The sequence below is a fragment of the Pongo abelii genome, chromosome 14 (genome assembly GCF_028885655.2).
Source record: "Pongo abelii isolate AG06213 chromosome 14, NHGRI_mPonAbe1-v2.0_pri, whole genome shotgun sequence".
In the NCBI taxonomy this organism is placed as follows: domain Eukaryota; kingdom Metazoa; phylum Chordata; class Mammalia; order Primates; family Hominidae; genus Pongo; species Pongo abelii.
In genome coordinates, this window is record NC_071999.2 from 101,371,362 (window position 1) to 101,392,259 (window position 20,898).

Sequence of the window (20,898 nt, forward strand, 5' to 3'; positions counted from 1 at the left end):
GAGTTTCACTCTTGTTGCCCAGGCTGGAGTGCAATGGCGTGATCTTGGCTCACTGCAACCTCCACCTCCCAGGTTCAAGAGATTCACCTACCTTAGCCTCCCAAGTAGCTGGGATTACAGGCATGTGCCATCATGCCTGGCTAATTTTTTTTTTTTTTTAGTTTTAGTAGAGATGGGGTTTCACCATGTTGATCAGGCTGGTCTCAAACTCCTGACCTCGAGTGATCCACCTGCCTTGGCCTTGCAAAGTACTGGGATTATAGGTGTGAACCAACATGCCCGGCCTGCTTTCCACTTCTAAAAGAATATTAAAAGAAACAAATAAGAAATGTGTTTATAATGTATCTTCTCAAATATGACATGTTCCATGTGCCCTCTTTCAGACTAAGAATACTTGGAGGAAGCAATCTGCACTCTACAGACTCACCATAATTTTACTAAGAATCAGTCAAAATGAAAATATTTTACATATGTGATTTTCCTTTTTTCCTAGTGTTGTGTATTTATCAAAGTATTGACCTTGAGTAGGCCAGATATTCAGTAATCCGAAAGTAACAGCGCACAGTACTGTAATACTGCAAAATTCATTCCACCATTCATTCCCTTTTCAAGATTATCTTTGAAGCTTTAAAAAAATGAAGAGATTTGTACAGCAGGAAAAAAAAATGACAGATGTCAGAAAACGTCTTAATAATGACTTATTCACTAATATACATTTTTACAACCAAACGTACCACATGCAGTAATGTCTTCATTCTTTCACTGATGAGGATAAAGGAATTAGGAGAAAAATGCAGAGAGAGAGGAGGGACAGACACTCTTTACCAAGGTAACTCCTTCCCACTTTCTCGACTCTATGATAAGCATATCAAATAGCAGCCCTGTGCCCACAGCTATTACCCCCAGGAGAGATCCAAAGGAGAAAATGACCCTGTTCCTTCAGCTAATGGGTCCCAGAGGGAGTAGAAAGGCGAAGATGAGGACTTCAAAACACATCAGGACAAAGGCAGCTGCTCAGAGCAAGAAGCCAGAAAAGAGCAGAATCTCAGAAATTCTTTCCTTTTCCACTACAGCTAAATAAAAGTTCAGCACCACGGCTGAGGATCAGGGTGAGGCAGAAGTTTTTCACTAAATGCTGAGAAAATGTATGACATAACCCCAAAATTAAATTTACCTGAGGACATGATGCGAAGTGAGATAAGCCACTCACAAAAGGACAAATATGGTATGATCCCACTTGGATGAGGTCCCTTCAGTAGTCAGATTATTACAAACAGAAAGTAAAATGGAGGATGCCAGAGGATGACAGGCAAGAGCCACCATGCCTTGCAAAAATTACAAATTTTATGTGACAGATATTTTTTTGAGACAGGGTCTCACTCCAGTGCCCAGGATGGCGTACAGTGGCACAATCATGGCTCACTGAAGCCTCAACTTCCTGGGCTCAGGTAATCCTCCCACCTCAGCCTCCCAAGTAGCTGAGACTACTGGTGCACACCACCATGCCTGGCTGATTTTTGTATTTTTTGTAGAAACGGGGTTTCACTATGTTGCCCAGGCTGGTCTTGAACTCCAAGGCTCAAGCGATCCAGCCATCTGAGCCTCCCAAAGTATTGGGATTACAGGTGTGAGCCACCATGCCCAACCGTTATGTATATTTTACCACAATTTTTTTTAATTTTTAATAGAAAAAGATTTAAAACAAATCAATTATGTATGAAGGCTTGAAAGTAAATAAGCACAAAATACAAATTCTAAACCTAGAGAAATGTCTTAAAAAAATAAACGAGAAATAAAAACATTTTCAGGGCAGGGCAATGAAAAAATGTAAAAATTTGCTATAACAGGATGTCTTAGAAGATAGAAAAAAGGAAAAAACAGAAAAGAGCTAAAATTTAAAAACTGAATTAACATTTTTAAAAAATAAATAAATCATCAGCCATGATTTCAATACAAGTCCTGGGGAAAAGAACGCAGAGCCTCATGCGGCCCTTTCCCTTTCAAGGAAGCCACGTCCGGCCTCCCTCTCCACACCTGTTGTTCCCTTCACCATCCTCTAGTACAGAAACTTCCCTGAGGCACAAATTAAATATACAGATTTCCAGGGCCTTTCTCTAGAAATTCTGAAACAGCAGGTCAGGTCTGAGATGGCCCCAGGATTGGGGTTTTTGTTAAGCACACAGGTGACGTATGGCAGATGCTGGAGCCCCTCAGTCTTGCATATGCCCTCACCCTCCATCTATTCAGTAAGGAAGTTAAACAGGCATGTCCTACAGCTCACACAACCATACCCTATACTGTACACCTGGAGCTCCCAGCTCCACAGCTCATAAACATCTGGGCTATTCAACTAGCAGAGAGACTGGGCTCTGGCCACCGCTAAGTGGCTCGTACCGAAACAGCCCACTCCTCTGCCTCAGAACTGTACAACACTAGGAGACAGATGTTTCCAGACACCAAGCATTGCCTTGGCTCTGAGCCAGGACACCACTTTCCGACTGTGGCAGTGAGCTGAAGTCCAAACACAGCACAGCAGCCCTGCTGAGCAAAGGGGTGGAGGCCAGAGCTTGGGTTAAAGCCACTGGCATCTGCATGGCCCTGGACAGTAAGCAGGTATCAGAAGGGAAGGGCCCCAGAAGGCCATGGGGTGGGGGTGCTACAAGTCCTTGGCTGATGCACGGGCACAGGTCAAGGCCACCCAAGGCTTAACAGAGAGCTGGTGCTGAGGAGGAGTGAGCTGAGTAGAGGTATTGAAGGTCAAGCTGAGGTGAGGTACTGAAATTCTCACCAGACCAGAGTGCAGAAACCTCATTCACGTATCATTAACACACCTGGCATAGGGTTGAAACACCAGAGAGATCATGTCTTAGAATTCAAGAGCACTATCCAGAGAAATAATTCTCAAACAGGGCAATTTTGCCCCCCAGGAGAGATTAGGCAATGACTGGAGGCACTACTGGTTGTTACAACTAGAGGGACGCTTTCGGTATCTAGTGGGTAGAGGCCACGGATGCTGTTCAACATCTTACAATGCACGGAGCAGCCTCTCCATCCCCAAAAAGAAATTATTTAGCCCTAAATGTCAAGTGCTACAGGTTAAGAAACTCTACACTAAAAGAGAGTTAACACTAAACTTGCTCAAGAAAAAACAAGCACTACCTAACAGGGCCCGCAAATGGCACATGGTTTGAATCTCGAGTCCCATCAAGTTAGAGAAGCTTGGAAAACACCTTAAAATTTCCAAAGTTCTGCCCTAACAAAGCATAAAAAACAGGCCTATGAGTTCAGCCAGTTAATATGGTATTGGAGTAAAATTCAATACTTTTTAGAATTATCAGAAGTCAGACATACAATATATCATCCAAAATGTCCACAATAAAAAATCTTAGACATGCAAGAAAGAAAATTTAACTCAGGGCAATAAAGAAAGCAGTCTTTATAATAAAAACCAAACCCCTCAAATATATAAATAATAAAAGCAAATCCAAGTAGGCACACACATTGGATTTAATTTACAGAAACAAGTATAAATGTACTCAACGGGTTAATATGTTCAAAGAAACTGAGGAAAAATATGAGTAAAGAGATAGAGATTTTCAGCAAAAAAAGTGTAAAGTTTTTTGTTTGTTTGTTTGTTTTTTGAGAAAGAGTCTCACTCTGTCACCCAGGCTGGAGTACAGTGGGGTGTGATCTCAGCTCACTGCAACCTCTGCCTCCCGGGTCCAAGCGATTCTCCTGCCTCAGTCCCCCGAGTAACTGGGATTACAGGCACCCGCCACCATGCCCAGCTAAATTTTGTATTTTTAGTAGAGACAGGGTTTCACCATGTTGGCCAGGCTGGTCTCAAACTCCTGACCTCATGTGATCTGCCCGCCTTGGCCTCCCAAAGTATTGGGATTACAGGCCACCGTGCCTGGCCAGTGTAAAGTATTTTTAAAAAGAGCCCAATAAACACTCTAGAGCTGCAATACTGAAATGAGAAATAAAGGAGAAAAAAAAAAATCACTGGCTGGGCTTACTAGCAGTTTAAAAACAACAGAGAAGATGGAATAAAAGTGAAAAAGACTGACTGTCCTATGAGACAATCTCAAATAGTTTAATATATATCTCATAGGAGTCCAAGAAAAACAAGAGTGTGAGAATAAGTCAAAAAAAACTTAAGATATAATGGTTAAATATTTCCTAAACTTTACAATAATAAAAAAAATCAAATCAAAGATCCAAGAAGCTCAGCAAACTCCGAGAAGTATAAATACCAAGTAAATTATACCTAGGATCATTATCAATCCTCTAAAAAATCAGTATCAAAGAGAAAAAAAAAATCAACCAAAAAAAAAAAAAAAACAGAGAAACATTACATACAAGGTAATAAAGATACAAATGATGGCTAACTTCTTATCAGAAAGAACGAAGGCCAGTTGACAATGGAACACCTTTGAGGGGAGAGGGGCAGACACCACCAGCTATCACCCAGAATTCAACATCCAGCAGCCATGTGCTTCAAAAGAAAAAAAAAATTTGTTCAGATTAAAGAACAAAATGAGAGAATTCATCACCAGCAGACTTATACTATAAGAAATGTTGGCCAGGCGTGGTGGCTCACGCCTGTAATCCCAGCACTTTGGGAGGCCAAGGCAGGCAGATCACTTGAGGTCAGGAGTTCAAGACCAGCCTAGGTAACATAGCAAAACCCCGTCTCTACTAAAAATACAAAATTTAGCCATGTGTGGTGTCACACGCCTATAATCCCAGCTACTTGGGAGGCTGACACAGGAGAATCACTTGAACCTGGGAGGCGGAGGTTGCAGTGAGCCGAGATTGCACCACTGCACTCCAGTCTGGGTGACAGAGTGAGACTCTGTCTCAAAAAAAAAAGAAAATAAAGAAATGCTAATAGATGTTTTACATGCTGAAAAAAAATTATATCAAATGGAAACCTGGAGCTAAGGGAAGGAATGAAGAGCACCAGAAATAGTAATTCAGTGGGTAATTTAAAAACTATTTTTTTCTTCTTTTAAATTATGGAAAGACAACTGAATAATTAAAGCATAAATATTGTATCGTGGTGAATATGAGGGGACATTAAATACAAATAAACCTTAAGCACAAATGAATCCAGTAAGAAACTTTAAATACAAGTGAATCCAGTAAGTCAGGATGCAAAAAGTTCACGACTAAAGAGAAAAAGAGACTAACTCTCATAACCGGAGATTTTAACTTCTCTCCCTCTCCCCCACTGTCTGTCTGTCTGTCTGTCTCTCTCTCTCTCTCTCTCACACACACACACACACACACATACACACACACACACAGTATATTTGTTTCTATCCAAAGGCATGATTATCTAAATAGCTATCCTAAGGAATCAGCCAAAAATTACTGCAACTTAACGCACTGTAGCAAGGTTTCAGGAAACAAAGCAAAAATACAAAAATCAATTGTATTTCTATATACTAACAACAAATGGTAAGTGAAAATTTAAAACATGATTTATGTCCGGGCACAGTAGCTCACTCCTGTAATCCCAGCACTTTGGGAGGCCAAGGTGGGTGGATCACCTGAGGTCAGGAGTTCGAGACCTGCCTGGCCAACATGGTAAAATCCCTTCTCTACTAAAAATACAAAAATTAGTCGGGTGCGGTGGCATGCATCTGTAATCCCAGCTACTCAGGAGGCTGAGGCAGGATAATTGCTTGAACCCAGGAGGCGGAGGTTGCAGTGAGCCAAGATCGCGCCACTGCACTCCAGCTTGGGCAACAGAGCGAGCGTCTGTCTCAAAAAATAAATAAAACAAATAAATAAAATACCATTTATAACAGCACAAATGCTACTTTGAATTACGGCATTCTTTTTTAAATGCTAACAAATATAAAAATATAAAAATATAACAAATGATCTTTAAGACCTCTATCCTAATAATTACAAGGAGAGTTAAAGATCTAGGGCTTGGCGTGAGTGGCTCATGCCTGTAATGCGAACACTTTGGCAGGCTGAAACAGGAGAATCAATTGAGCTCAGGAAGATCATCCTGGGCAACATAGTGAGACTCCATCTCTACTTAAAAAAAAAAAAGAAAAGAAAGAAATTTATAAAGATGTAGATAACTGAGGAATAGGTAAATACACTATTTTCTTAGACTGGAAATCTAAATAATGTTAAGATGCCCACTCTTAACATTAATAGTCAGGTGGATAGAATTGCCGTGTTTCAGAATTACTTCTCAAACAGGGCAATTACTTCATCTGGAATTACTTCATCTGGAATTCTAAGACCATGTCTTAGAATTCAAGATGCATAACCCAACAGTTCCCTGTAAAACTTGAAAAGCTGATTCTAAAGTCAATATGAAAATGCAAAAGACTTAGAATAGTCAAAACAATCATAAAAGAAAAACAGGTTGGGTAACTTTCACTATTTGATTTATAAAGCTATAGTAATTAAGATAATTTGCTATGAAGAAAGAATAGATTCTATCCACCTGACTATTAAAGTAAAACAAAATAAAATATAGATCAACAAAACAGAATAGAGGATCTAGAAACAGATTCACACATAAATGGCCATTTAATCTACAACATTTTCTCCAACTTAATTCAATAGGGAAAGAGCGGTCTTCAACAAGTTGTTATCAGGAAACTGGCCCTGGGAAGTGAACGCACTTCTCTTAAGATTTTACCGCTTAGAAAATGACAAGACTGAGATGTCAACTCAGGTCTGACTGCTCTGAGTCCATGATTACTCTCAGAGTCCACACTCAATCTCTACCCTTGCCAATCTGCCACTAGAAGACTTCATGGAGTCTTCTACAAAGTGCCTGGACAGCTGACTCAACACCTGGGCTCTCCTGCATATGAGATTCCCAGACCAGATGGTAGGACACTCGGGCTGATGGACAGCTACCATGCTTGAGGTTTATACCTACAAGTCCGAAGGAGTTATTCACCAATGAGGGGGATTAAACCCACAACCCATATGCTATCTCTGCGAACTGGAAGGTCTTAGTTATAAAGCATAAAATTAAGCTGAACACATATTTGAGGCCTATTAGTATCACATAAGAGCTTTTAAAATTTCCCTATAGCAATTAAATCAGAATGTTTAGGGGAAGAGTCCAGACACCAGTGGTATTTTAAAGATTTCCCCTCATGAATACAACAGAGAGCAGTTTGAGGAACCACTGAGCTAAAGCATTTTCTTCCAGTTTGCACCCACACCCCAGTGAAGCAAATACAATTATCAGATTATGGGACGCATATGACACTCCCAAATCTCCAGCAGCAGAAATTTCCTCTTGGAAAAATCCAAACAAAACAAGTCCTCCCTCCTCAACTTGCTTTCTTAGCTCAAACTCCAAGCTATGGAAAGCTAACTTGGCTCCTCTTAAGCTATTCCCCAGCAAACTAGAAGACTGACAAATTGTCCCTTGATGAGATTAATGTCTCACAAAATGCCCAGGTACAATTCAAGTTCACATCAGAAGTAAAACCAAAAACTGGGGCGGGGAGAAAAGTTTTTGAAACAAAAATTTTAACGTATTATAGACAATGTAAGAAGCACTACTGGGTCATTCTAATTTTGTCAGAAACTTAGAAAATAATATTAGAAGAAGAAGTCCAACCAAAGTATCACATGTGTCCAGGGAGATAACTTCCACACACACCACACAGTTTCACTTTGACAACACCGTCAAGAGGCTCTCTACGAATCTTCAGAAAGGAAACCGATCTACAGACTAATAGACAAAAGATTAGTTTGAGCCATACGAAATTGCTAGTTTTGTAAAAAGGCCCAAAGAAGTTGAATATATGTAATTTCTTTTTTTTAAAGAAGAGTCTTGCTCTGTTACCCACGCTGGAGTGCAGTGGCACGGATCTCAGCTCACTGCAACCTCCACCTCCTGGGTTCAAGCAATTCTTGTGCCTCAGCCTCCCGAGTAGATGGGATCACAGGCATGCACCACCATGCCAGGCTAATTTTTGTGTTTTTAGTAGAGATGGGGTTTCACCATGTTGGTCAGGCTGGTCTCGAACTCCCGGCCTCAAGTGATCCACCCACCTCGGCCTCCCAAAGTGTTGGGATTACAGGTGTGAGCCACTGCACCCGGCCCTGAATATCTGTAATTGCATACTATTCAGTCTAAATATAAAGCAATATAGAGTCTACAGTGAAATAAAAATAGCTTTATATAAAAACAAAAGTTCTGTTTTAAAACTATGACCACAAAATTGTATGGCTCAGATGCTGACAAAATTTTCTATCAATTGTCTTTCCACATCCACTGAGAAAACCCAGAGGGAGACGAGGCAGGAAGACTGGGATGCAGCTGGAGAGCTACAGGTGGCTGCAATCTTCTCACCATCAGCGCATGATGGTGCATTTATTTCTTTACTTCAGGTTCTACTTATTGCATAGGGCGGCAGACATGACTTGGGAAGGGTGCACAAGCCCAGCCTCTCTGTGCATCATGGGAGGGCACCTTCCACTTCCTACTCAGTCTGCGGTAGAGGAGGCTGTCTGTTGCTCTGACCACTGACCTAAAAATATACTAATAAAAATATACCTAAAAATTCCTGCAGCAATGCCAGGAAAAGAGAAGGAAAAGATCAAGGCCAGGCACAGTGGCTCACACCTGTAATCCCAGCACTTTGAGAGGTCAACGTAGGCACATTACCTGAGGTTTGGAGTTCGCAATCAGCCTGGCCAACATGGTGAAACGCCGTCTCTACTAAAAATACAAAAATGCACCACCATGCCTGTAATCCCAGCTACTTGGGAAGCTGAGGCATGGGAATCACTTGAACCCGGGAGGCGGAGGTTGCAGTGAGCTAAGATCATGCCACTGTGCTCTAGCCTGGGCAACAGAGCAAGACTCTGTCTTGAGAAAAAAAAAAAGGCCAGGTGTGGTGGCTCACACCTGTAATCCTGGTACTTTGGGAGGCCAAGGCAGGAGGATCCCTTGAGCCCAGGAGTTCGAGACCAGCCTGGGCAACATAGGGAGACCCTGTCTCTTAAAAAAAAAAAAAAAAAAAAAAAGGAAATGGTCAAGAGGGGAGGGTTCTCAAATGAAAAGATTGAAAGAAACAGGAATTCTTCCCCCAGAAAGATGAAGAGTACCTGATAATATGAACTCTGGATGGAGTATCCAAGAGAATACACACATGTATTCCTGGAGTATCCATATTCCCTACATACAGGGAATATGCATTCCCCTCCGAGTTACAGAATTCTAAAAAGAGAACCACACAGTATCACTTAAATGGTTAAACAATACACTTAGGGTAACTACAAATATTTCTCAACACAGAAATCTATAGAGAGCACCCCTTTGAGATACACTACATACATATATTCCATATATTCTTCCAGGACAGATCTGTAATAAATGATAAAGGAAAACTAGAAAATCTGCAGGGACTCAACACACCTTAGAAGGTGGAAGATGAAGGACAGACAGATACTTTACCTCAAACTATCCTTCGGAGTAGCTCTAAAGAAAGTGAAGACGAGCAGTTTTATCCAGAATAAAAAGTTTCCCCAAACTTACTCAATTCTGCAAAGAAATCTGCAAACAGCAGAGAGGAGCACCAGCAAGCAGGCTCAGGTACTGCTGTGGCTTTACCTGACATTCAGGACAAGCCAACCCAACATCAAAATCCACAACTCAGAAGCCAACCCACTGCAGGAACCACCACGGTTCTTCAAATTAGACACAAAGTCAGGAAATCTTGAGCTAATTAGGCCACAGATCTTAAGGAAAAGTCTCTATGCCTAATGTATTTGATAATACAAAAGCTGGGATGACAAGCCCGTCCTGATTAATGAAACTGTCCTCCATTCCATCGTAGGTCTAGCATTCAGACGTTTAGCATTCAGGCTCAGATCTATCCTGGCCCTAAACCAAGGTAAGCATGGGCAAATGGGAGATCCAGTCTCACTGGGGGCTGGGGCTGGAGATCTTCAGCTATCCTTAATCCAGGCTCAGTTTGACTAAAGGGGCCGTCTTCCTCCAACATGGCCCCAACTCCCCAACTCATGCGCTCTAAGCTATAGAAGTAACCCCTTGAGACTTGAAGATGGACACATCCCCTGCTTCTGTGTCCCAGATGGATAAAAAGTAAAAACAGGAGATAAGGCACTGTCCCCACTGCAGAGGTTATACGAACCCACGCTGGGAATATGACTTGTGACTGACGACATTCTAACATGAGCGAGTACAATGTTCAGCACACTATTGCCATGAGGAGCCTGTATTCTTAATGCCAATCTGTTAACCTCATTTAAAATACAGCCTGTACTGCGCAGTCTTTTTACTTGGTAAAAGTTATAAGAAATAACACAGAGTTCCAAGGAAACTGAACAAACCACCATGAACCATTTCAACAGACCACCCTTGGAGCCATCAATCCAAATTAAAGCTAGTCATGATTCATAAAAACATCTCATTTAGCTCTCAAGTTAAACAGACAAATTATTAAAGAATAAGTGGGAATGTAAAATGGTGTGGCCACTGTGAAAAACAGTATGATGGTTCCTCAAAAAATTAAACACAGAATTACCACATAACCCAGCAACTCCACCTCTAAATAAATAGATACTCAAAAGTATTAAAAGCAAGGACTCGGCCAGGTACAGTGGCTCATGCCTGTAATCCCAGCACTTTGGGAGGCTGAGGTGAGCAGACTGCGAGGTCAGTAGTTTGAGATCAGTCTGGCCAACATGGTGAAACCCTGTCTCTATTAAAAATACAAAAATTAGCCTGGCGTGGTGGCAGGTGCCTGTAGTCCCAGCTACCCAGGAGGCTGAGGCAGGAGAATCACTTGAACCCAGGAGGCAGAGGTTGTAGTGCACCGAGATCACGCCACTGCACTCCCCTGCCTGGGCAACAGAGCAAGACTCCGTCTCAAAAATAAAAATAAATGAAAACTAAATGCAAGGACTCAAAGAGATAATTGTACATTCGTGTTCACAGCAGCATTGTTCACAATAGCTAAAAGGCAGAAATAACCCAAATGTCCAGTGGCAGATGAACGGATAAACAAAATGTGGCATATCCAAGTAGTGGAATATTATTCACCCTTTCAAAGGAATTAAATTCTGGCATACAATACAGCATAGATAATCCCTGAAGCCCTTATGCTACACGAAGTAAGCCAGACATAAAATAACAAATACTGTATGATTCTACGTCTATGAAATACCTAGAGTCATCAAATGCATAGAGCTGGAAAGCAGAAGGTTGATAACTGTGGAGAAGGGAGAGTGGAGAATCAGTGCCTAATGGGCACAGAGTTTCCACCTGGGAAGATGAACAAATTCTGTCGATGGATGGTAGGGTTGGGAGGCACAATGATGTGAACGTACTTAATGCAAATGAACTATTGTACACTTAAAAAGAGTTAAAATAGTAAATTTTATGTTATGCATATTTTACTACAATAAGAAAAATTAATGATGAAAAGCCTAAAGTAATTTTACCAAAGCTGTGAAAAAGTAAATAAATGACGAGTCATTTTCAGACATCCCGCAAGATCATTCAATACCAAATGTTGACGATGGGCTCAGCAGTCATTCCATTTGCAACACCCAACCTGATTTCTGCCAGACCGGGAATCAGGATACAGGGGCCTCAGTGGAAACTGCCAGCGTCGCAGAGGGACCTTTCAGAGCCCTGCTGCACAGCCAGCCTCTGCCCCAAGGAAGCAGCCCACGTGTGAGGAGGAAGTGTCTTATTTCTTCACCTGGGCATGTTTCCACATACAAGGCAGGACATGAGGATATTCGTCTTTCCCACGTTTCTGGGATTTCAGGTTAAGTCTTACGGTTTAACCCAAGCAATTTCTGACTTCATAAAGAGACAATACTTCTAAGATAATCAAGCTGACAAATTAATACCTTTGGGAGATGTTTACATGCAAGTAAGCAAATCTGCCGATTTAGATCAGATTTCCCAAAGGCTATTTTCCAAAGCGTTAGTGGAAAAGAGGAAGGAAAACAGGTGAACAATATCTCACTTGTACAAAGAGCTGTGTTTTACTGAACCACTACCTCAAACCAGACTTCATGTAGGGTGTTTTTAAAGTTTGCCAAGTGGAGTGTTAGTACAAATTTTTATGAATTTATTAGAAGTATGATCTTGAAAGACAAAAATCTAGCTAGTTTATAGAAAAACCTGAGTATTCTTCTCCTAAATGGTAGAAGAGAGTACAGGAGAATAACACAGATGATGATGATGGTGCTGCTGGTGGTGGTGGTGGTGGTGGTGGTGATGAGGACCCCTTGACTAGTGTATACAAGTCTTGTTATCATTTTCATGTCACACATAAGGAATCCAGGCACACCTGTTATACTGTACCATAGACACTAAGACACAAGGCCTCCAGGATTCACAGAATTACAAGATTGATTCCCCCATGTCAAAGGAAGACTTGGGGAGGACACCTTATGGACGCTCTGGATAAGTGACAACGAGGTCAAAGAAGAATACTTTAAATTTAAATGGGCTGGGTGCAACGGCTCACACCTGTAATCCCAGCACTTTGGGAGGCCGAGACGGGCAGATCACGAGGTCAGGAGTTCAAGACCAGCCCGACCAACATGGTGAAACCACGTCTCTACTAAAAATACAAAAATTAGCTGGGTGGGGTGGCACATGTCCGTAATCCCAGCTACTCGGCAGGCTGAGGCAGAAGAATCGCTTGAACCCGGGAGGTGGAGGTTGCAGTGAGCAGAGGTTGCACTACTATACTCCAGCCTGGGCGACAGAGCAAGACTTCATCTCAAAAAAAAAAAAAAAAAAAAATTAAATGGCTTAAAAAAACGGCCCAGGACAAAGAGATATCCAGGACTGATTTAATGACAAGTTCTTTAGCTCTTGACACTAGCATCTCTATGGCAACTTCTTTGTAAAGCAACCAGAAATCCTACTCCTTCTGTAACAGTTAAGAACACAGCAAACTATGGTATTATTTATGGCATATCTCAATACAAAAGCACAAATAAAATAAGAAAAGATCAAATCAGGTCTTATCATTATTACTGCCCTGATGGGAAAGAAAATACAGTCAGCTTTTCCTATGCATGGGTTCTGCATCCCTGGACTCAACCAACCTGGGGTTGAAAATATTTGGGGGAAACAAAATAGGTGATTGTGTCTGTACTGAACACGCACAGATTTTTTTCTTGTCACTATTCCCTAAATAGTTATTTGTTTATAGTACCTAATACAATGTATATTTACATTACACAATGTACAATTATATAATTGTACAATTTACAATGTACAAGTATTTAATGTACAATTTACAATACACGATGTACATTGTGTACAGTTATATAATGTACATCGTATATTGTACAGTATATAATGTATATTTACATTGTATTAGGTATTATAAGTAAACCAAGATGATTTAAAGTACATGGCAGTGCACCCATAAAAAAAAAAAAAAATTATGTCCTTTGCAGCCACGTGGATGCAGCTGGAGACCATTATCCTAAGCGAATTAACGCTGGAACAGAAAACCAAATACCAGATGTTCTCACTTATAAGTAGGAGGTAATCATTGGGTACAGACAGACATAAAGATGAGAACAAAGACACTGAAGACTATTAGAGTGGGGAGAGAGGGAATGCAACAAGGGCTGAAAAACTACCTATCGGGTACCACACTCACGGCCTGGGGGATGGGAACATCCAAAACCCAAACCTCAGCATCACACAATACACCCATGGAAAAAACTTGCACCTCTAACCCCTGAATCTAAAATAAAACATGAAATTATTTAAAATAAATAAATAAATAAAATGCCATATATGGGAGGGTGTGAATAAGTTATATGCAAATACTATGCCACTTTATATCAAGGACTTAAGAATCCTCCGATTTTTTGTATCTCAAGAGGTCCTGTAACCAGTCCCCCACGAATACCAAGGGACAACTGTTTAATGTAAAAACTTACTTTGAATGAAAACCAACATAAAATAGAAACACTATAAGTTCTCTCCAAAATTGTGAAAAACAATCAAAAATTCAAAGTGTTATCCCAAACATCTAACTATTTTCTTAAATACCATTAAAGACAACCACAACTAGATTTAGAATATAAAAGAAAGCCTGTATCCGACGTGGATTCCATTTACATTTTTCTTCAGTTAAGAAAATTATATGGAATATGACTAAATGGTTCATTTTAAAAACACAAGAATTCCCTTTCTCAAATATATTCTTTTCTCCTAGATTTAATTTCATAGATCCAATTTCACTGAAGTTCACTTCTAAATACAACCGTGATGTAAGTGAAGGTTTTAATGAACAACAACAACAATTTCCATAAACACAACTATGAGACTGAGGCAAAGAAACACTGAAAACCAATTTGATATTTTTAATTAGATTTCATTATAAATTTAGTATTCTGCAACAGCCTGTTATCAAAGGCAGCCGTGCCCTGACAGCAGTAGGAAACTTTCATTATACACTGGAAAATTTTGCATAAAGAAAAAAACATTGGCCTGATGCAAATAGCAAGCTTCTCTAGTAAGGTGTAAATGATTCTATTTACAGAAGTTTTCTTCGTTTTTCTTTTTTTAGAGACAGGGTCTTGCTCTGTCACCCAGGCTGGAGTGCAGTGGCTATTTATGCAATATTTAATTTACATAAAACTTCCTCAGAATGCTTCTGATGCTTCAGGTGAGGTACATGTTTAATGCTGAATGTCACTTACCTTCCGATAAATCATATGGCACATGGCTACTCGTAACCTCATCCCAGCACACTGAACATGATAAAAATATAAGTGATGCAGTATAGCCAAAATGAGCGTGCAAAAAGTTAGCACCGTGGCATAGGCGTATGCTGCGTTCAAAGCCACAGAGTCCATGGGATCATAATTTTCAAAATAATTAATAATTTTTCCCAAAAATATGGGCTGGATTACTTTGGCACTTTCCTAAAAGAAGAAAAAGAAAAGCCTTTAATTAGACATACAGACCACACCAATTTTTCTTCTTACTTTTTCTTTTTTCGGATATTGCTCGCTCTATCACCCATGCTGGAGTATAGTTTGGCACAATCCCAGCTCACAGCAGCCTCGAACTCCCTAACTCAAGCAATCCTCACACCTCAGCCTCCCAAGTAGCTGGGACTACAAGTGCACACCATCATGTAGAGCTAAATTTTTCTTTTTTTTTTTGGTCAAGACAGGGTCTCACTATGTTGCCCAGGCTGGTCCCAAACTCCTAGCCTCAAGTGATCCTCCCACCTCAGCCTTCCAAAGTGCTGGGATTACAGATGTGAGCCACCGCACCCAGGCTTGTTTTTTCTTAACACAAGTTTTATATTTTCAAAGTGCAACATTCATCACTAATCTAAAAGAAAAGCAGAACTGTTTTCTTCTTTAAGACAAGCCAATAGGAGTTTTAACCTGAAATCAAAATTCTAATTTCAAAGTCAATAAAGTTCTAGTAATTGTGCTTAGTACACTGTGGGTGCTCTCTATTACAAACAGGGCTTTAAAGCACACTTGGCAAACTACCAAATTAAGTCCTGGCCTAAGGTGAATAAGGAAAAAAAAATGGCCCAAGAGGAGTAAGGAATTTGCTTGCAAACAGACACCCCAGCTCTCACTCCACTTCCTCTGTACCCTTGACATCCCAGCCCACAGGAAAGTTGAGAAAGCTCGTGTATGGGAGGCCAGCACTCTTACCACCTTCTTCACAGTTAAGAGCCTTTGTGAATGGAGATATTGGCACAAGCCCATATCAGAAAATCAAACTCTCCAATTTTTCCCAATCCAAACTCCACTTGTCAGTAGATCTAAGACCACCAAGTCCAGCTTCAGACGGAGTGGGGAAAAGAACCAGGCTTGGGAGGATTCCTGGCTCTTGGACCCACAGGACATTGCTTCAATATGTTTCTGCCCCCTACAAGCCTGGATGTGCCCAGAAGAACTGCCACTTTGGCTCAGGCAGTGTGGAGTCAAAAATTAAACACAGCAGAAATTGAGCTCAAAGGTAATGTCATCAGTGGCTCTCTATATCAGCCATATTTTGAAGGTCCTGGTTTTGAAGCAATATTAATAATCATCTTTTCCCCAAGGCAAAATTTAAATCCCACACCAATGAGCTGGGAGGCATGTGGGCTTACCTTCTGAACAAGATGTAGGGAATGCAATTTTAAACTCCAAGACTAAAGGCAAAGAAACAGCAGAACGCAGCTTGAGCCATGGTTTGAGGTAAGCAAAGGAGCTTTCCTTTACTCTCCCTGCCAAATGAGCACTTCACCCCGTAACCTACTTCCTCCCTCTAGAACCCCTTGTAAGGGACCCTTTTCCCCCATCAAAGAAAACCAAACACTCATTGCAAGCAAATCCAGATCACCAAAAGTAAACATGTAGGCCCTCGACATCATTTCCTCCTGACTTCTCAAAAGACAAAATGCAAAATGTTTGAAAATCTTTCAAGACCTTGACTTTGAAAAACAACTTTTCCTTTTAAGCAATCTCTCCTTCTTAACAAAGACATAATAAACACCTGACAGGTTTGACATTGATAGCTGTTTTCTGTCTATCTGAAGTGAGGGAAGAACAACCAATAAAAAACAAAAACAAAATTAACACACACTTTCATCCCAAACAACTAGCGCAGGATCAGGATATTTACAGAAGACATTCCCATCCCTCAGATGGGTCATGATATTAAATCCCAACACGCCTGTCCTGGCACGCACGCACACACACACACACACACACTCACAGACTTCACCAACCGCATTGCCTTCCATGAGGTCATGGAAGTTTTCCCCTATGATACAGAAATCAGAAAACACCATTTAGTTGAAGAATTATGAACAAGATGATCAGATATCAAGAATGCAGAGGCTCACTGTTACATTTCCAGCCCAATCATTCAAGAGGCACTAAGAGTTTATGGAAGAGCCCCCAGTACAATGGGTCATAACACGGACTGTTTAGAGTTTACTGAGATGAAAATCTGGAAGTTTACATCAAGAAGCAAGAAGGCCAAACTGTACACACAGGCAGCCCCGGCTCAGGAGTGCCAAGGGCAACCAGGGCCGCAGCAGACACACCTGAGCTATCAGCCAGACGCTCAGTGCTCTTTGCCTTTCTAAATGTTCCTGAAACTTCTCACGGTCCCTGGGAGTCACTGTTACCTGTTACACGCTTCTCCATTTCAGCCTGAGGTGAGTATGATTCAAACGGCAAGAGGGATGGCCCCCAGAGAAAATAACAGATGCAATAAACCCAGCGAAAGAGAATGCAAAAGGCAGGTAGGACACAACTACCTAACTGTCCAGATTTCCCTGCCGAGAGACAGCATCTAATAATCCAGTCAAGCAAACGGGTTCACTTGTGAGTAATGCTGGTTTTTGGCCCATGCTTTTCCATGGACCTCTTCATCCCATATCTTAACCTTCAACTAATAAGAAACAAAACAACTGGGAAAATACTCATTATCAAAATTATAACTAACCAAATTTAAACTTTCTAAATATCAGTACCAAGGTCAAAAGTAACTCATATAAATTCTCCATCTTAGAGACCAACCAATCTACGACCTGGTGAAGAGACTTTCCACAAACAAGCTAAGAATACAGTCCTTACTCCTTCACAAGAATTCTCCTCAACTGTGAAACCATGGAGATTTTTGAGAGTCTAGTAGGATACTTCAATGTTCCATACTTCAGGTTCTACCGGAGTCCCAGTGTACTTGAAGGCAGATACTTCTCAATGGAGTATTTGGTACTCAGCCTCCTGACATTTGAGCCCCATCCCTTGCTTTCTTGGAGTGAAACATTACATGTCTAGGCCAAGTGGGCATGCAGCCTCTATGCTCCTGCTCCCCCACGCACTTCAGATGTTCCTTGCCCAACTGCTCCATACCTGATTGCATGGGAAGGAAAGGAAACACAGGAAACAGAAACAAGCTACCAAAGATGTTTGAGTGAAAAATACAAGCAGAAAAGAGTGAGCTGTGGAAAAATGAGTAAGCAGTTTGTTTTAGAAATGGGGAAATACAGCCAGGCGCGGTGGCTCCTGCCTGTAATCCCAGCACTTTGGGAGGCCAAGGTGGGCAGATCACTTGAGGTCAGGGGGTCAAGACCAGCCTGGCCAACATGGTGAAACCCCATCTCTACTAAAAATATAAAAATTAGCTGGGCATGGTGGCTCACACCTGTAATCCCAGCTACTGGGGAAGCTGAGGCACAAGAATCACTTGAACCCAGGAGGTGAGGTTGCAGTAAGCTGAGATGGCGCCACTGCACTCCAGCCTGGGGAATAGCACAAGACTCCATCTCAGGAAAAAAAAAAAGAAATGCGGAAACGGGACAAAAGTAGGGCTGAGAAAGATCCAGAGATAAGGAAGAAAAAAGGCGAATCTGGGGAAATAATAACCATTAAGACTCCAGATACACCTGAAGTCCTCTCTGAATCAGTACAGTCCTGACTGCGTGTTACAATCACCCAGGAGACTTACACGCTCACTGATGCTCAGGACCCATCCCCCACATTTAGGGCCAATTGATCAGGGTAGGGCCCGAGTTCCCCATCCCTGGAAGATTCTGGAGTGTAGAAACCAACGCATGTACACATCACTATTCTCCTCTCCTGCACTATCTCTGTGTCTGAGTCTGGAAGGGCTGGAGACCCGCTGTGAAGAGCTTTTTTGAGATGGAGTTTTGCTCTTGTTGCCCAGGCTGGAGTGCAGTGGTGCAATCTCAGCTCACCGCAACCTCCGCCTCCCAGGTTCAAGCAATTCTCCTGCCTCGGCCTCCTGAGTAGCTGGGACTACAGGCACGTGCCACCACAACCAACTAATTTTTGTATTTTTTTTTAGTAGAGATGGGATTTCACCATATTGGTCAGGCTGCTCTCGAACTCCTGACCTCGTGATCTGCCTGCCTTGGCCTCCCAAAGTGCTGGGATTACAGGCGTGAGCCACTGTGCCTGACCCTGAAGAACTTTTAAGACCACAAAGGGCTTTTAATCAGAGCTGCTGCCGAATGTTAGGCTTCCAAGAAAATCCCTTAGGAAAAAAGGATGCTGAGACTTCAGTGATGAAACTAAGACCTTCCATTCTGCACAGCAGGGAAAATTCAATGTTCAGTAAAGACTGTACCTACCAAACAAAAGGATGAATCATAATTTGTTTTTTTTAACTTTAAACAAAATAGTTTAACTAGTTGATTTGATTTTAAAAAAAATAGTTTGAAAAGATAGTCCCTGCACATTATTATCTACCCTAAGGACGATGTAAACTGCAAAGAAAAAAATTTAAATTATTTTCAGAAATCATATTATGGGTAACAGTGTTGATACTGTAAAATAAAATAAATGAATAAGCATGTTGATATCAAGAGCTGGGATTAGGCTAGGGAGAAAAAAGAACAGATGAAGGGAGAAAAGAGATACAGATGTAAGAGTGAAGAGATTAAGTAAAAACACTGGCATCCTGAATCTGATTTGGAGATACCCACATAAATTCATGATATGTTTATCTTTAAATACAAACATAAAAGGAGTTAAAGCTGCTAGGAAAAATGGGTGATTCCACAGCTGGGGCAAAAACTGTTCAGGGAGCCTAAAACATCTGTCATACCAGAAAATGAGGAAGCTGCAAAGACTAATAGTATACATGCAAAAGACTCAGGGCCCGACTTCAATAGACTCCCACTAGCCAAAGACAGCCAAAGCGTGGCACAGGGATAATAACTGTAATGAACAGCACATCAGAACTGTTTAAATCCATGAGTTCACAATCATACTCATCAAAATAAACAGAACAAGCAATAACAAAAAATCCATGAACTCCAGAGGAAAATGCTGGAGAATCACACATTATTCTGAAAATTGGTTTTAAAAAAAGTAACAAAATTAATCATTTCTCCTGCCTTTCCTATAGGTGTACTGTAACTCAGAGTATCAAAGAGTTGATAATGGCAAAGTTTCTCTTTATGCAAATATTTCAGCTAATAAATGAGGAACTGGAATATCACCACTTTGCAAACTCCTAACAAATTAATGCATCTTAAGCAATGATCATGAATGGCTCCAAATACCACACACACATAACCAGACCTAAGCGAGGTATCTTGAAGTGGCAGGTGGTACACACCCTCACCTACAAAGTACTCCTGCCAAAGGGAGGAGGGGGGAAAATAAAACCTGAATCACATCAAGCTTCTAGATCTAACTACTAACTTCTGGTACTAGACGGACATGTTAAATGATACAGCATGCAAGGATGCAGAGGGAGAGGGTCACGACACGGGGAGGAGGGATATGCAATGAGCCCAATCTAGACCCTGGGAATCCGTGCAGGGCAAGCAACATGGTTTCTTCAATTAAAAAGTACACACGCGGCTGGGCACGAAGTAATCTCAGCACTTTGGGAGGCTGAGTCAGGTGGATCACTTGAGGTCAGGAGTTTGAGACCAGCCTGGCCAACATGGTGAAACCCCATCTCTACTACAAATACAAAATTACCTGGGCGTGGTGGCAGATGCCTATAATCCCAGCTACTCAGGAGGCTGAGGCAGGAGAATCACTTGAACCCAGGAGGCAGAGGTTGCAGTGAACCAAGATCATGCCACTGCACTCCAGCCTGGGCAAGAGCAAAACTCCATCTCAAAACACACACACACACCTCTTCAGAGGGGGCAGTGAGCAGGGCTTCATAAAAATCAAGAGTGGTCATGAGTTGATAGTTACTGAAGCTGGCTTAGGGGTAGAGAGAGGCTTAGTATTCTATTATATTTTATATTTTTGAAATGATCTTTAAAAACCTAAGAAAGATCCCAGCACTTTGGGAGGCCAAGGCAGACAAATCACTTGAGGTCAGGAGTTCGAGACCAGGCAGGCCAACATGGTAAAACCCTG

At 41.4% G+C, this 20,898-nt stretch overlaps 1 protein-coding gene across 6 annotated transcripts in view; it reads right to left on the reverse strand.

The window, feature by feature from the left end:
• ABCC4 (ATP binding cassette subfamily C member 4 (PEL blood group)) overlaps window positions 1-20,898 on the reverse strand; it is a 287,310-nt gene that overhangs the window by 203,030 nt on the left and 63,382 nt on the right. For 5 of the 6 annotated variants that reach the window (XM_024230992.3, XM_063715003.1, XM_054529548.2 and 2 more), the window contains exon 4: window positions 14,725-14,949. The exons of the other annotated variant lie outside the window; for it this stretch is intronic. In XM_024230992.3, coding sequence (XP_024086760.2) covers window positions 14,725-14,949 — 225 coding nt within the window. The remainder of the gene's footprint in view (window positions 1-14,724; window positions 14,950-20,898) is intronic. 6 annotated transcript variants of the gene reach the window in all.